At 43.8% G+C, this 17,211-nt stretch overlaps 1 protein-coding gene across 3 annotated transcripts; it reads left to right on the plus strand.

The window, feature by feature from the left end:
* The first annotated feature begins 4,406 nt into the window (after positions 1-4,406).
* pcdh18b (protocadherin 18b) lies at positions 4,407-14,337 on the plus strand. Of its 3 annotated transcripts, none has more exons than XM_041048812.1 (4): positions 4,407-7,282; positions 7,803-7,891; positions 8,275-8,444; positions 12,816-14,337. In XM_041048812.1, the coding sequence occupies exons 1-4, from the start codon at positions 4,781-4,783 to the stop codon at positions 13,772-13,774; spliced, it is 3,720 nt and encodes a 1,239-aa protein (XP_040904746.1). In that variant the 5' UTR covers positions 4,407-4,780; the 3' UTR covers positions 13,775-14,337. The 3 variants fall into 3 exon arrangements, with proteins under 3 accessions (XP_040904746.1, XP_040904748.1, XP_040904747.1); XM_041048814.1 differs by having other exon boundaries at positions 8,275-8,390; XM_041048813.1 differs by having other exon boundaries at positions 7,836-7,891.
* The last annotated feature ends 2,874 nt before the right edge of the window (positions 14,338-17,211 follow it).

Below are 17,211 nucleotides of genomic sequence, written 5' to 3' on the forward strand. Positions count from 1 at the left end.
ACCTGACAAGAAAGCCCCGATACAGACACAGACAATTCAGGCTCACAAATGAGGACATGCAGCAAAAAAAGAAAAAAAAAACACAAAGTGCAAGATTTCATCACAAAAACTCACTGAAATACAGAGAACATCACAGATTTAAGTGAGATAACAGTGTAAACTGGATGGAACTGTGGATTTTTCCTTAAAACAATTTGGGAAAGGTGTATTTGTTTCCTTTCTGAGAGTGAGATGAGAAGATTGATAATCATCTCAAGTCTGTGTCAAGTATGGATCTGGAATTAGAACATGGTTAGCAGATAGCTGGGCAGAAAGAATGGAGACAGGAGGAAACAGCTAGCTTTACCTGTCCAAAGTCCAAAACAATGCAGCCGCCCAACACCTCAGTGTGTTTGCATAAGTTTTTCTTAAAATGTTGAACTCAACTTCATTTAAGGGTTTTGTTTTGTGTAACTGATGTTTAGAGTCCAGGTAAATTTGATCTGATCTATTTGTCCTAGTTTGAGCTTGGCCCATCAGTTCCAGGTACAGGAAACCTTAATGCTCCAGCATACAATCCTATTTTAGACAATAATGTGCGCCCAGCTTTGTGCAAACAGTTTGCTTGTTTGTCCACTTGGTGTTCCAACATGTCAGTCTCTCTGTGCACAAAGCCAGCTTTGTAAAGAATTACTATCCCAGTTTGGTGTGGACTGGACCTGGACTGGTCTGCGCAGAACCCTGACCTCAGCCTTATCTTACAACTCAGAGACTTAGAGCCAGAAATTCTCCCCAACATCAGCATTAGACCTCACTGAGGACAGACACTGAGGACAGATGCTGCATAAAAACAACACGAGTGGAATTTTCCTTTGATTCTGTGACCTTGCTCAGTTTTAACAGCTTAAATTTAGAGTTAAACTTCGTGTTGACATAAACACCAGTTGAACCAGTGGCCAGATGATGATGCATCACATTTAAATTCTGGCTTTTTAATGTGTCATCTCTGGCTAGGCTTGGTGCAGGGAGAAGGTCCTGACTCCCCTCTCTCTGAGCCCAAATCCCTTCCGTTTCACACGAGCTAACAGCATGGTAATGAGATGTTGGCAGATGCTCGCGTGCCTTTACAATCCTCCCGACCCCCCGGACGCACACGCCAAAACTCCCCCCTCTGCCTCAAGAAGAGAAAGAGATCATGAATATCTACGCGCAGGCATCAGGATGAATCTATAACTTTTGATTTTCACCAGGCTGCTGTTCACAGCAGTTTCTTTTCTCTCATTACCAGTTATCTATGACTGTTATTAATATATTTGCTCAGATCATATAGAATTGTTTTAACACTCTTTATATTTGAATTGGAAATAAGAAAAAACACAGAGGAATAGAAACAGAAGGACCAGATATATTCCCATGTTTTTACTAAAGCACAGACACACACTCAAACCCCACCACCACCACCTCTCCCTCCTAGTGCACACTGATTCTTTTGGGGGGTGGGGGGAGGTGATTTGGGAGGGCCCCCCGTGCCGCCCTCTCTCCACCTGCTAAGCTGCCTTTGTTATCAGGATCTCCTGCTTCATTTCAATGACAAAGTTGCTGAGCCTCTCACCCTATACCCCATACGCACCCTAGCTAGGTCCTTTCAGTAATTTTATGGTCCCTGAGGGCAGAATCTCTGCATCCACCCCATCACCACCACCACCACCCTCCCCCTCTCCGGTCATCCCCCTCCCTTCAGCTGGCCATATGAGCAGCCTGGGATGACACAGCAGCCCTTCTGCCTGCTCTGTGAAGAAAACAGAGTTCAACTTGGATCTTTCTCTACCTAAGTTTACTGAACCTGTAATGTAGCGGCCATGCTTTACGTGCAGGGGCACAGGCTCGTGGTTATTATATTTTATGGAAGTCTTTCATCCGTGGTTTACTCTGTGGCAAATGTGCCGGGGGGGAGGGGGGTGGGGAGTTGTGTCTGCTTGAGCTTGGCTTTGTGCAAAACAGTTCCATTAATGCATAATCAGCTGGATGAAATCATGACTTCACTGCTCACAGGTGTTTTATTTTACAAACTTACAACAGCAGGCAAGGCAAGCTTTCATTCCAACACTACCAATGTAATATTATGGTCATTAGAATATACAACCCTTTAAGACTGGCTTTTAGGCTTCTCATTAGCTCTTATGAGAATCTTATGTAAATAGCTGATTACTGGGGGTCTTGAAGCGGTCGCCCTGGTCACAGAACCACCAACGAGTCAAACTGACTCGTACCTAACAGCATTTAGCTGCATTTGTTCCAAAAACACGTGAAAGGAGCACTGTTAAAGCGTGTGGAGTGTGAGGATACTTTGCCTTTGTTGAGTCATTCAGCATCAGTATGTGTATATATCAGCTCGGGAGCCGATGTCCATGTGTTTGCTCAGAGACAGATGGCGGCGCAGAGAGCCTGTTCCCACGGGTCACACATTGGAATTTAAAATGCAGATAAAATCCATCACAGAGACGCATCCCGTCAAAGATGCTGGCCCCGGATAATTTTGCTCTGTTGAAACCAATCAGCGCAGCAGTTATCAGATATCTCTCACACTCCAAATGAGTGAATATGGAGAATAGCTCTGAACTCTGTGCAGCCCAACTCACTGCTCTCTAATATTTGGGAAAATGGAATCCTTCAAACGTGCTTCTGCTGGCTTACTGGAATCTGACACTGATGAGGATGTACTGTAGAAATAATCACTGTGATGTGAACTTTTACACATTTTAGGACTGAAGCATGGATTAATGCACAGTGTAAAAATACTTATCAGCTTCTTTGATCATTATGAGGGTCCCCTCTGCTTTTCTCCTCCACTGGAACATATCAGCAGCTATGACACGTCCACATAAAGCCAATCCAAAATGCGCTGATTGCCTCTGATTACTACTGAATGGTAAACTCATACATGAAGTCAGTTTTTTCTACAGCAATATGAGGAGGATATTAGATTTTATCTGACAGGAGCTGGAGCTAATTCTCACTTGGTGTTTCTTGGGGAGGGGGTGAGGGTGGGGGGGGTGGGCCGAGTCTGAATAGATGGTAATTGTAGGTTTGGGTTGTCTGTGGCCCCGGCCAGATGGCTTGGTGCTGCTCTCATAAAGCTCAGCTTGTCCAGTTGTTTGCTCTCTGAGCGACACATTGAGCATGCAGGATGGTAATTTGGTGGGATCAGGAGATGTAGGGTTCCATAAATCATTATTATGCAGCAAGAGGGGGGAGGAGGTTTATGAAAAGAGCACACGTGGGGGTCAGCTGGGTGGATGACAAAGCACTGGCCATTCCTCAACCCCAGAGTTTGTGAGAATGTATTTTGTTGCATCACATGTAAATGGAAAGATGTGAGCTATTTGCTGCAAAGTGTAAATAACTGAAGGAGTTTCGGCAGAAATGTGGAAGAATTTCACATTTTGCTGTGGGTAAACTGACCTGCGGGAGGAAAGGCTTTTTGTGTCGTGTGTCCTCCTCAGTCACAACATCACAGTGACTCACGGGCATATTCAGCTTCAGACCTCTCCAACCCAGAGTTAAATGAACCTGCTCGTGTATCTGGCAGACAGGTGGGTCGGGATTTAGTGGCATCAGAATCAGAAAAAAAAAAGGATTTCGTGCGTTATTGCGCGCCCAGTGCGCATGAAGAGCAGAGAAAGGATAGAGTTGGAATGAAAAGCAATAAGCCCCAGAAAGGAATTTATGGCAATAAGAAGGATAATCACATGATACAATTTTGCAAGCTATCTGTGATTTTGCTTATGGGTATCACGAAAACGGTGTGTTGATATTACAGGAATATTTTAAATAAGCTTGGTTTTAAAAGTGCGCTCCCTGCTCACATTACGACCAAAAAGTGATGAACATGTTTTCTTTCCTATTGGTATTATTACTGTGAAGGCGCGTTTTACGCACACATGACAAAGGACCCGAGTTGGCACACGTTGTGAATTGCAGTCATAACAATGTAAGTCTGCCGCGGGTCAGAGCGTGGTGATGTTAAAAGTGGCTGAGCTCAAAACACTTCCTCCTCTGCCCCATTGTTGTGGCACACTTTTTTTTAATGCTGGGGAATCTTCTGTGCTGGGGAGGGAGGTGGGGGAGAGAGACGGGTCTACCGTCAATAGTCCCTCCTGTGCTGCTTAAAGGAGGCCATTCTGGTGATTTAAGGGGGTGGGGGGGTGGAAGAGGTGGGGGAGAATTCGAGGAGTGTTTTGTGTGGAGGAGACGCAGTTTGGGTGCTGGGCGGGCGGAGAGAGAGACTGGAGCGGCGACAGAGCAGAGCGTAGGGAGCAGGACACGTACACACACAGAGGCACACACAGACGTGCGCACACACACAGACACACACTTCACACAGGCTCCATTCTCTCTCGGTCTCTCTCTCTCTCACTCTCTTACTCTTGCGCACACAGACAGGGAGAAGGCTGCGCCCCTTCTTCGCCAAGACATACACTCTCACTCATCCACTGGGGCGCACGCACAGGAGACGACGGGCATATGTGGATTTATAAAAGACACAAGGAAAGCGCGGCGGTGTGACTGGGTTCTATTCTTTGGCGAAATAAGGACAATTTAGTTGTATATTCATCCATTTATTTATTTATTATTATTGTAATTATTTAATCTATTTTTTTTTTTTGCGGAGTTTCTTGCGGATAGTGAGCAGCTGCGGAGGATTCAACATGCCACACTTCTGAGAAGATATTTACCCTCCTCCTCCCCCCCGATTTTTTTCTCCTCTGTGGAAGTAATCACCAAATATTGCGCACAGAAGATGGGGGCAAAAATGATCCAAACCAAAGGAAATATTTTTTCTCCTGCACTACTCAAACTACTGCTTTTGGTCGCGGTTATGCATGGCGCCACTGGTAAGACTTTGAAATATAAAGTTTATGAGGAGCAGAAAGTAGGCACGGTTATTGCACGGTTAAAGGAGGACGTAGCCGGAGTTTTATCCAAACTGCCGAGTTCCTTGACCTTTCGGTTCCGCGCTATGCAACGAGGGAGTACGCCGTTCCTGTCTGTCCGGGAGGAGGACGGGGAAATCAGCATTGGCACCAAAATCGACCGTGAGAAGCTTTGTGAGAAAAACTTGAACTGCTCGATTGAATTCGATGTGGTCACGCTCCCGACTGAGTACCTGCAGCTGTTCCATGTGGAGGTGGAAGTGCTGGACATCAACGACAACTCCCCGCACTTCTCCCGCGCCATTGTGCCCATTGAGATCTCCGAGAGCGCATCCGTGGGGACGCGCATCCCGCTGGACGGCGCAGTGGATGCGGACGTCGGAGAGAACTCTTTGCACACCTACTCCCTGACACCCAATAACTTCTTTAAAATTGATGTGAGAACCAGGACGGACGGGGCCAAGTACGCAGAGCTGGTGGTGATGAGGGAGCTGGATCGGGAGGTTCAGTCCAGCTACCAGCTGCAGCTCACAGCCTCGGATAATGGTGTGCCCCCCAAGTCTGGTTCCACTCTACTCAAGATCAGTATTTCAGATTCCAACGACAACAGCCCAGCCTTTGATGAGCAGGCTTATATCATCAATCTGCTGGAAAACTCTCCCCTTGGGACTCTAATCATTGATTTAAATGCCACAGATCCAGACGAGGGCACTAATGGGAAAATAGTCTACTCTTTCAGCAGTCATGTCCCACCAAAGATCTTGGAAACATTTAAGATAAACCCAGAAAATGGCCACATTACTCTTATTAAGAAGGTGGACTATGAAACCACTGCTTCTTATGAGCTGGATGTCCAGGCTCAGGACTTGGGCCCTAACTCCATCCCTGGACTTTGCAAAATTGTGGTGAAAGTGGTGGATGTAAATGACAACAAACCTGAGATAAACATCAACCTGATGACGCCTGGCAAAGAGGAAGTGGCCTACATTTCAGAGGGGGCTCCTGTGGACACCTTCATAGCTCTGGTGCGTGTTGATGACAGCGATGCAGGGCCCAATGGTGAGGTGGTGTGCAGGCTGCACGGCCACGGCCACTTCAGACTCCAGAAGACCTACGAGAAGAACTACATGATCCTCACCAACATCTCGTTGGACAGGGAGAAGAGATCAGAGTACAGTCTGACGGTCATAGCTGAGGACAGGGGTTCCCCCAGCCTCTCAACCATCAAACATTTCACCGTTCAGGTTCTGGATGAAAATGACAATCCTCCACGGTTTGAGAAGAGCCACTATGAGGTCTTTAAATCAGAGAACAACTCTCCAGGAGCCTACCTGATGACCGTGGTGGCTTCAGATCCAGATTTGGGGACCAATGGCCAGGTCACCTACAACATTATAGATACCCTGGTCCAAGGGAGCCCCATCTCCACCTACGTCACCATTGACCCCTCTAATGGTGCCATTTACGCCCTACGCAGCTTTGACCATGAAGATGTCAGCAGAATTGCCTTCACTGTTCAGGCACGTGATGGGGGAAACCCTGCACTGTCAGCAAACACCACCATCCTTCTGACTGTTTTGGATGAAAATGACAACCCACCCATCATCCACTCCCCCTCTCTCCAAAATCACACTGCTGAACTTCTGGTGTGGAAGTATGCATCACCGGGTCAGCTGATCACTGCACTTAAAATCACAGACCGTGATGCTGGTGCCAATGGAGAGGTGAGCTGTGCCATTGTTGGTGGCAATGAGGATGGGCTGTTTGTGATGGATGCCCGGCGATGTGAACTCAGAACCAATGCCAGCCTAGAGCAGGCTCCTCGGGACGTGATGGAGATCAAGGTAGAAGTGCAGGACAGGGGCACCAGTCGGTTGTCCACAGCAGCCCTCTTCAGGCTCTCCCTGCAGGAGAACATGGACATCCTCCCCCCTCTCTACCCCACCGGCTCAAGCCAAGCCTCACTGGATCTCTCCCTCATTGTCATCATCTCTCTGGGTGCTGTTTGCGCTCTGCTGCTTATCGTGATGGTGATGTTCGCAACTGCCCGCTGCAGCCGTGAGAAGAAAGACCCGAGACACAACTACAACTGCCGTGTGGCAGAAAACAGCTACCAGAATCACCCTAAGAAGCCTGCCAGGCAGATCCACAAGGCAGACATCACCCTGGTCCCAACCGTCAATGGAACTCTGCCTGTCCGGGCACACCCACGCTCCCCCTCAGCCTCCCCGACACCTGAGAGGGGCACCCTGGGGAGCAGGCAGAGCCATCATAGCCGCCAGTCTCTCAACAGCCTTGTCACCATCTCATCCAATCATGTGCCAGAGAATTTTGCCCTGGAGCTAGCCCACGCCACACCTCCTGTAGAGGTAAGAAAATGAGATTTCAGTTTCTTTCATGGTTTTAGTTCTTTATTTAAACCTAGATTATCTGTCATGACTGCCTTTTTTTATTAAAAGTAGTGTAATTATACAGCTTTGTTTGATTTTAAGAATCACTTATGCGTCTTTTAGAGCCAGAAGATAAACCACTTGTAGTATTTTCTTCCAAAACCATGTACTATGCAGGTTTTTTTTTGTCTTATATTCAGTATTTGCTCTGAATTTATCCCTGGCTCCCATATTCTGTTACCTCCAGCCTTTCATGTCATGTTTTTGTTTGACCATCACATTCAGGAGCAAGTCGCAAAGTCATGCTACCCCCCCCCCCCCCACACACACACACCTACCCTCTCCCCACAATACTACCCCACCCCCCACTCCCCTACCCAACATTGTCTTGTGGCCTTGCTTGTTTGATTCCATTCATTTTTTCCCTCTTCATTTTTTCCTTTTATTTTTGTCTTTTTATTTCTTTTTTGTCTTTTTTTTTGTTCTCTTGGGATTGTAGCAAGTCTCACAGCTTCTGTCCATGCTCCATCAGGGTCAGTACCAGCCACGACCAAGCTTCAGAGGCAACAAATACACCAGGAGTTACAGGTAATGTACATGCAAAATGATGCTTCTAAAGCCCGTGTTGTCAGACTTTGACAGAAGTAAGGTATACTCTTTTGTACACCTCTATATGTATCTATATCAGGATAAGACATTTCCACATAATTTTGTCTGGTGTCAGTACTTTCACACAGCCCCTTACATCCATATCCAGTAGCTTTTTGGTTTAGAGTCAAACTGTATGCTCAATAACTTCACATTTGCATAATTTTATGTAAAACCCCTTCTGCAGCATGCTCTCTGCCTCGCTGTGCACCTTATTATCCATCAGTAGCACGGCGTTCTCATAACCATTTGATAATATTATTGTCACTGATTAGTCAGTCCTCGGTGAGAAATGTATCAAATCTCTGTCTGTCTCTGTGCAGATATGCCCTGAATGAGATGGACAAGTTTAGCCTGAAGGACAGCGGCCGTGGAGACAGCGAGGCCGGGGACAGCGACTACGAACCTGGCAGGGAGTCACCCATGGATAGGCTCCTTGGTGAGGGCTTTACTGAGATATATGCCCCCGATGGCCAGCACAGAACGCATGCAGGTACACCCCTGGCCCACCATCCACCACACCCCATAACCCTCCTTTCATATCCCATCATCCCCCTGCCTCCCTTACTGTAACCAACTAATCATTCACTTCTAAAAGATTCACAGTTAACAAGGTATGTGCGTTCAGTCTAATTAGTTATTCCATCCACATCACTACATGGCCAATAAACACAGGTCATTAACTCATGTCAGACATGGGCCCAAATTCTGTCTTGAATCTTTAAATAAGGTTCAGCTGGGTTAAACCAGAGTTTCTCAACAATGGGGTTGCAACCCCATCTAGGGGTCACCTGATGAGCACAAGATTGTGCTGGATGTTTAAATGATGTGCTTAATATATAGTACTAATAATAAGGAATAAATGAATAGTTTTGAATGACAGATCTTAAAGAATTTGTTTTGAATTTTTTTTTATAATTCTTACAAGCTGTATTTTGAAAGGGTTTTTGGTTCCTGCAGTCATTCACCCTGAAGTGATCCCTTTATAGCACAGTGTAAGAGATGGGGACAAATTTTTTTTTTCTTTTCTGTGGAATAATGGATTCCAAGCTTCTGGCAAAACCAATATGAAGCTTCAGCACTCTGAGTTACACAAATCAAGTGGATATCCACTGAAGTTACTGTCTTATGAGTTTGATACAAAATTCTGCCTTAGTGGCTCCCCAGACTTAAAGGAGAAGTTTTGTATAAAAAGAAATTAACACATTTGATATTACTCAGCATACTGAGACCTTTCTACAGCTGAACTTAAGTAGAACTACCACAGAATGAGAACTGTGAATTTTGTCTCCCATCTCTTACAGTGGAGTCAATCTAGAAAGGGATCTCTACAGACCCAGTGACCAATAACTCAGCGTACCTCAGGGCAAATGAGTATTGTACAAAGACAGCCTTAAAAATCATCCAAAACTATAATTTTTTTCTATAAAATTACTTCCAAGGGACAAGTCTTTTGCTGGGACCATGAGCATTTAATGACCTCAGAACAGGTTAAGAAACTCTGGGTTAAGACAAAGCAATTGCCACACCTGGCCCATTATCAAAACAGAGCTTCAGAAGTTTTGGCATGCCTCTTTTGTTCTGTGTTTTTACCAACTGGCTGCATGTGCACTGGCCTTGGAGGTTTGTGAATGATATTGTACACGCTCACTGTCACTGTCACAAGTTCTGGGTATTTCTCTCTAGATAGCTCGACTGATCCTCCATTCTCTCCACAGTCAAGTTAACAAGGAAGAACTTTGAACACTTGTTGAACATTGATTGACCCTGCTGACTTCGATATATTCTACCCACCCAGCGTCAGATATCTGGCAGGATTCACAGAGTAGCTGAGTTGGAAACACCCGGTCACACATTCTAAAATTCCTCTGTCTCTCAGCCTGTCTTAGCTAACGTCACACAGGTTGCAAGCTGCAGCATCTTCTTTTATCACATCATCCCTCTCCTCCCAGAGCTCCCACTTCTTTCCAGCCAGCTTCCCACACAGCCATCGCTCGACACCGCATTTGAGCTACATCCCAATTAAAGTTGACCCAGACGGGCAGACAGTCTCATCACTAACACCTCCTCCCTCCTCCCTCCTCTTCCTTTCTTTATAGCTTTGTGGAGGAGCTGTGCTCGTTAGTGGCTCTCCTTTTCTCACCTTCAAGCCTTCACTTTCAGCCGTCCAAAACGAAGCTCTCGTGCTCCTCTGATAGAAAGGAGGCATTTAATTGCCATGTGACGAGTAGTTGCTATGGAGTCGGCTCCTAGTTGCGCTCCCTGAAGAGCATAATTACATCTCAAAGCTCACCTTTCTCCTTCTGTATGTTCACTACGCCTCCCGCCCCCGTGTCCACTGCAGCATAGATGATTTCGAACAGCGTTTAGTTGGTGCCCTGTCATTATGGCTGGAAATGGTAGCCCTCCTTGCTCAAAGGGAGGAGGAGGTAGAAACTCTTTGTTTATGGTTAATCTAGATGCATGAACTCAAATGCTTGAAGAAATCTTTAATAAAATATGAAATTCTCTGAAACAGCAAGAATTTTATAAGTGCTCTGTACTCCTTAATCAGATTTTGTTTTTTAGGAGAATAGTGTGACTTTTGGGAAACTTGTTGAAACTTGTTTGTTTGCACTCTGAGAGAATGGAGAGAAGATTAATAGTGTTTAGACCTGGAGCCAGGGTGGGGCTTAGTTTAACCAGCAGAAACAGCTACCATGGCTCCTTTTACAAATCTGTGTTTCGGAGCCTTTATGGCACAGGGGTCCAGGACCCTGACCAAAAGACCTTCGAAGAGTCCACTGTGGGTTGTTATCCGTGTAAGCACACAAAATTGTGTCAAATCTGAAATTGAGGACATGTTTAAGCAATGTGAAGGACAATTTTAAGACCAACCAAAATGTACAAGGTCTCCTTGGTCCAAGGTCCTTTGTCAGTGTTACACACAGAAGTGACCTCCTATCCACAGACACTGGTGTACAGATGGTCAGAGCACTGAGAGCAGTTTGTTTATGATAACCTGGACATTGGTTAAAAATATCCTCACGGTCGAGCCTGACCTCATTCTTTTAGCATAATGAATGAGGAGTAAACAGTGTTGTCACATACAGGCAGGGGTGAGGGACGACATGGACTGCACATGAAAGCTACCTTTTATTTTCATTCTAAATGGGTTAAAAGAGCACTCCATTTATTTTACATGTCCATGTCAGATAACTAGTTGTGAGGACTACTACTCAGTGCAAGGAAATGGACACTTGCCAGACAGAAAGTGTCGCGCAAAAGATGCTAACAGGTTGCATTATGGGAAGTGTAGGATCCAGTGTTTTTGTCTGGACAACTCAGGTTCTACTGCCTCCATTCTTGTTTTAATCTTTCTCTTAAAAGTGCACAAACTTTATGGAACTACAATATGAAATTATTTTAAATATGTCCTCACATTGCTGTCCTCAGTCTAGTCTAGATTACCCTGCCAACTCTCCTGGTCTTTCTCTCTGATCAGTGGATAACAGCGCCCTCCCGCTGCTTCTTATCAGGGATAAAAGTAGGCCTTGTTTTCTGATAAAATCCAGTAAAATAAAAGCTCTGAAGTAAACAAACACATTATCGGCAGCAAGCCATGCAGTCCTGAGCTTCAAATGAACCAGCCAGATAATTCACTGGCAAATGAATCAGTCAGTAAGTCAGCTGAACTGACACAGCAGTCAGTCAGACAGACAGACAGGCAGGCTTTCAGTTAATGTTTGGCTCTTTATTTTTTTAAATTTAATTTATTTTTTTTTTTTCATTTGTGCACACAAATCAGTTGGGTTAAATCTTTCATTTTTACCCTTTCATTAGCAGGGCACCCAATCTGCTGCTGCCCCCGCACTGTTTTTTTTTTCCCTTCCAGTGCATCCAAATGCACTTTTCATCTGCTGTAAGATGTATTATAAATGTTCCTTTCATGTTAATGAGGGGATAATGAAGTCCCTCAATAGCACGACTGAAAAGCGCTGCACTCCTTTAATGAAGGCTTTAAGTTGGCATATTTGATTTGTCTAATTTATTCTTCAGAGATTTTCTATTTGAAGATTTAATATTGAAAAGGGAGACTTGAAAGGGAAAAATGCAGGGCTTTTAGAGGAGGAGTTATTTTGAATGGGTAATAGGCATTGATCGGCCTTGCTGAATTGTCTCTTCGTGGTAAATACATTGGAAGGTAGCAGGCAGTGCTCCTGCAGAGAGCCTTTCAGACTAATTAGGGCACATTTCCACGGTGTTTCCAGAGACAGTGCAGCAAAAAAAACACCTGAGGAAAGGTAGGCAGGATGGAGAAAGACTCAACTGTCAAGAGTGTTCTTTACCTCTCTTTGATTTCGTGATAAAATGTATGGTTCACGCACAAAGAAAGGGATCTCTTTTAGTATTATCTACAAGATTCATCTTATGTGAACACTATATGATTATTAAATATAATGCTCTACATACTCTCTTCTAACTCCTAAAAAATAGTAGTTATTTGCAGCTTTGTTTTTACTTTGATGTTCTCTTTTCTATTCCAGTTACTAGGCCTGGGTCAGTTATGTAATATTGGTATTAAATGGTCACAAGCAAAGATCTTTGCCTGAGTGAAATGAAATCGGCAGAATTTTGATTGAAGTCGGGGAAATTTCTGATCAAAGAAGGAAAGGAGATTAAGAATCTGGCCAGATCTTCAATGCCACATTTCAGTACTGCGCAGCTGTTAATACTCAGTGCTACAGACACATTTCAGTTGCTGTTAAAAAGGACCTGAGGTTTGATGGCCGGCTCTACTCAGTTCTGTGTACAGTGACTATATGAGCAGCTCAGGATTCCTGATTACTCATGTGTCTGTGTCTGTGTCTGTCTTTCTTTCCAGCTATGAGGCTCTGCACGGAGGAGTGTCGTGTCCTGGGTCACTCAGATCAGTGCTGGATGCCGCCCCTGGCCTCCCCAGCCTCATCCTCCTCTGACTACCGCAGCAATCTCTACATCCCAGGGGAAGAAGCCCGCCAAGCTACTGACATCTCACAGGAAAAGACCCCACAGCCCTGCACTGACACCGGGACTGCCCGGAATCAAAGCTTCTCCACCTTCGGCAAGGACCTGGGTGGTGAGGATGGGGAAGAAGAAGAAAGGGGAGGGGACGGTGGGGGTGAGGACAGAGATGAAGACCTGTGTGGGACCACGTCACTACTGTCAGAGATGAGCAGCGTGTTCCAGAGACTGCTACCCCAGGGTCTGGACTCGTACGTCCAAGTCAACGAGAACCAGAAAGGAACTAGCCTGAGCGGGATGGGTGTACCCATGACTGGATCATTAGATCGCAGGAGGGGCCATCTGCCTGGCAAGCCCAACCCCTCTGTCCACCAGCAGGGCGTGGCAGCCTGGGCTGCCAACACCCACTTCCAGAACCCGGGAAGCAGCATCGGCCCATCTGGCCACCACCAGAGCGGCAGCTACCACACCCTGAAACCCAGCACCAAGCTAGGCTCTCAGAGCAGCAGCCACAAGGGCTCACAGGCACCCAAAAACAGCCCTCAGAACACGGGCCACACCCCTAAACCCCACAATAACCCTGTGCTCACGGCGCTGGTCAGCCCCACTCTGATGCAGCCTTCCCCAGCTCCTGTGCCAGTACCAGTGCCGCTCCCCGGGCCTTCCTCCAAGTGGCTGCCTGCCATGGAGGAGATCCCAGAGAATTACGAGGAAGACGATTTTGACTCTGTGCTCAGCCACCTTCAGGGCAAACGCAGCGACAGCCGCCATGAGCTGGTGGATGCCAGCGAGCTGGTGGCTGAGATCAACAAACTCTTACAGGATGTCCGGCAGAGCTAGACTTCCTGTTTTTTTTTTTTATTCTCTTTATTTATTTACCACCCACTGACTGCTTCCTTTTACCTTCAGAATTAAAGCGAGGGATTGTGGGTGCCAAAAAAAAAAAAGTTCCTGAAATGAGAAACAAAGACAAAAAAAGCCGGAATTGTCGTTAAAGTTGCATTTCTAATGTAATAATTGTGTTTTGTGAATGCTAAATATCCAAAAAATTGTTTGTAATTGCTGTTTTGGTACACAATGTACACTATGTGACGATATTTATCTTTGTATTTTAAAAATACATTTGTATACTTATATTTATAAAAAAAAGTGTATATAAACTTAATCAGAAGTCTATTTTTATATTTTGAATGCATGTTAAGTACAAAAACCTTGAATCAAGACTTTGACATGCGATCGACATTCTACGTATTTAAATTGTCTTTTGTATTGTGATTTTTTTTTTAGTTGTCACTATGCTATGTATACATGAATATATTAATGAATTAATAGACAGTTGTCTTTGTGGCCTGTTGTGGGGAATGGGAGGGTACGTAAATAAAAACAATAATATACAAACTTTACTCAGTCTGTGGTTTATATTTGAGTTTTTGGAGGTTCCAGTATTTTATGTACTTTATAACAGTGCATAAATTCTGTGCAACTATTTAATGAATTTAAAAACATGTACTTTATTCCATAGACAGTAGGTTACAGCTCAGAGTAAATAGTGTAATGTTACAGCTCAGACCAATGTTTCAGCACAACACTACTGAAGACAGAATGTTGTACGGGGGAAGAATTAATTTACAGCCGATGAACCAACTGATTAATCAACAGAAAATGAATGCAGTTTAGATAATTAGCTCATTGTTTCCTACATTTCTGGAAAAAAAAGTGAATATTCACTGGTTCTGGCTCCTCAAACATCAGGATTTTGTGTTTTTCTCTGTTTTAAATCTTTGTAAACTGCATATCTAAAAAAGACGTGAACTTGTAATAGCCATTTTTTTTAAAGTCTAAGACTAAGACTGTTTACTGAAAATGATCTGGTCAGTGCTGCAGATTATGACGTTCACTATAAACTCGAAAAGGTTGCAAAGTCTATGAAAACAGTGTGGATAAAAAGCACAGCTGGGTTTATCCTTCACTAAACCCATCATCAGTCTTCATCTTCACATCAGCAAATTCGGTTCTTGTTAGTGTTTGAAATTTTGTACCACGCGCTCCTGCTCACACGAGAAAGCTTTTGAAGCATTTCCACAAACACTAAATAACTTGACACAGGCAAGATTGTTGTCTCAGCCCAGAAAAAAAAAACAAAACACACAGAGTGGCTCTGCATTCTGTCAGCAATCTCAGAGTCACTCCAATTCTCAAAACAAAAGGATCAGACTTGGATATGTGGTTGCTGATGGGAGAAATGTGCTGTGGAAGCAGATGGAAATAGCTGTTGTGAAGAGACATGCAGACGCAGTGAGAGTTTGGTTTTGGATTTGATGGAGACACCTCCCTTCTCTGTTGCCTTAACAGCTAGATAATGGGTGACACCTAGAGGTTCACCATGTGTGCTGTAAACCAATGACTCACCCAGCTCTTACCACCACATTACTACCACTGGCAAGCACCCAGCCCTGACACGGAGCCAGAGAGGCAGAGCAAAGAAACAGAGCCCCCTGGAGGACAAATCACCACATTGCAGCTTTCAGAGAATGCATCTGAATGGACATGCCGTTACTATCTATCAGAGAAAATAAGTAAAACAAACAAAAAAAAAAGAAAAGAAGAAAAACGTCTTTGTTTCACCAATAAATAATAATAATAATAATAGAAATGATAATAATAATAATAATAATAATAATAATAATAATAATAATAATAATAATAATAATAATAATAATAACAATAATAAACCACTTGTCAGTCATGCACGTGTTTATATTAGACTGATGGAAATTCAACATATGGTCTACATGAGCACCATGGCCACTTTTATATAACAGTCACTATATCAATCAGAGCTGTAACATTTCTGTGTCACGTCCAATACAACACAAGTCTGAATTAAACACCACATTAAACGCTGATTGGCATAAAGACAGAGAAGGGAGAGACAGAGAAATCCTATGATCACCATATTCTCTCAGTCTTCATAGTTTATGCACAGAGAAAGTGACATGAGATTAATAAGATATGACAGAATATGAAAGTGAGAATTTTAAGTTGTTGATGAGATTCTTCTGATATCACTTCAGTCTATTAAACCCTGGGCAAGTTGACGCGTTATTATCGCGTTAACGCGTTAATTAATTAACGTCGACAATTATTTTATCGCGCATTAACGCAGTTTTTATTATTATTACTTTTATGAAAGTCCGTTGCTCACTTGCTCTGAATACACATACAGACAAACAATGGGCCACAGGTGAGGTGGGCTGTTGATCAGTATTGGCTTGGGATGGGTGTCATCACGCGTTTGGGGTGGGCCTAAGACTGCTGCAGCGCTCACGTGAACCGGAACACAAAAGGACTGACCAGAACATGGAGAAAGGTACGCAACTCTTATTTTTTCATTTTAAATCTCTTCCAGACGGCGGAGTTGATAGAACACAAAGTTGTTTGTAACCACTGCAAAGTTGAATTTTCTTATCTCAGTCTAAAGTATCACTTAAATGCAACGCACACCGTTGATGCCAGCAAATCACCCACCCAAACAAACAGTGACAGTAAATCTCAGCAGTGGACGGGTTTTTTTTGTGTTCGACCACTTCAGTTTACTCCAACAGGGACACTTGCTACTGAACGTAAACTATTTATGCTGCAGAGAAAAATGTTTCCTCTGGTACCTGCTCGTTTTTCTATAACAAACTAGATAAAACGTTAATGCCCTGGCAGTGGCAAATAGCTTTGGTTTTATATTTGATTTGATTACATTCATCTTTAAGTTGATATTTACAAGAAATAGTTTAACTGCTACTGTGTAAAGTGTTAAAAAGCTGTTAAAAAGCACCTTATTTGTTTAAAGTGTATGCAAGCCAAATGTTATTGCACTTTTGTTCATATAGCAGTACTTTTAAAATAAAAGTGCACAGTACGCTACTTTTGAATTCATTATTGAATTTTCCCCATAACAATGCGATTAATCACGATTAAAATTTTTCATCGCTGGATATATAAATATATGTCCTAATTCTTTACATGCTGTCTTAAAGTGTGTAAAGCATGTTTAAGAAATAATCATGGGACTGAAAATATGCACTTTGCAAGTTTAAAAACAGTGAGATAAACAACATGATGTATGACCAGAGAGCCACTTTAGCTTCTATACATCAGTGTGGTAGGGTTACTGGTAACTGAACTTGTTTTTTTTCCCCTGCATTAATCATGGAGTGAAGTGTATTTCAGTTACAGTAATATAAAACACAACTGCTACAGTCAATCCGATTATCCTCACTCCT

This window comes from Toxotes jaculatrix, chromosome 10 (assembly GCF_017976425.1).
Source record: "Toxotes jaculatrix isolate fToxJac2 chromosome 10, fToxJac2.pri, whole genome shotgun sequence".
Taxonomy (NCBI): domain Eukaryota; kingdom Metazoa; phylum Chordata; class Actinopteri; family Toxotidae; genus Toxotes; species Toxotes jaculatrix.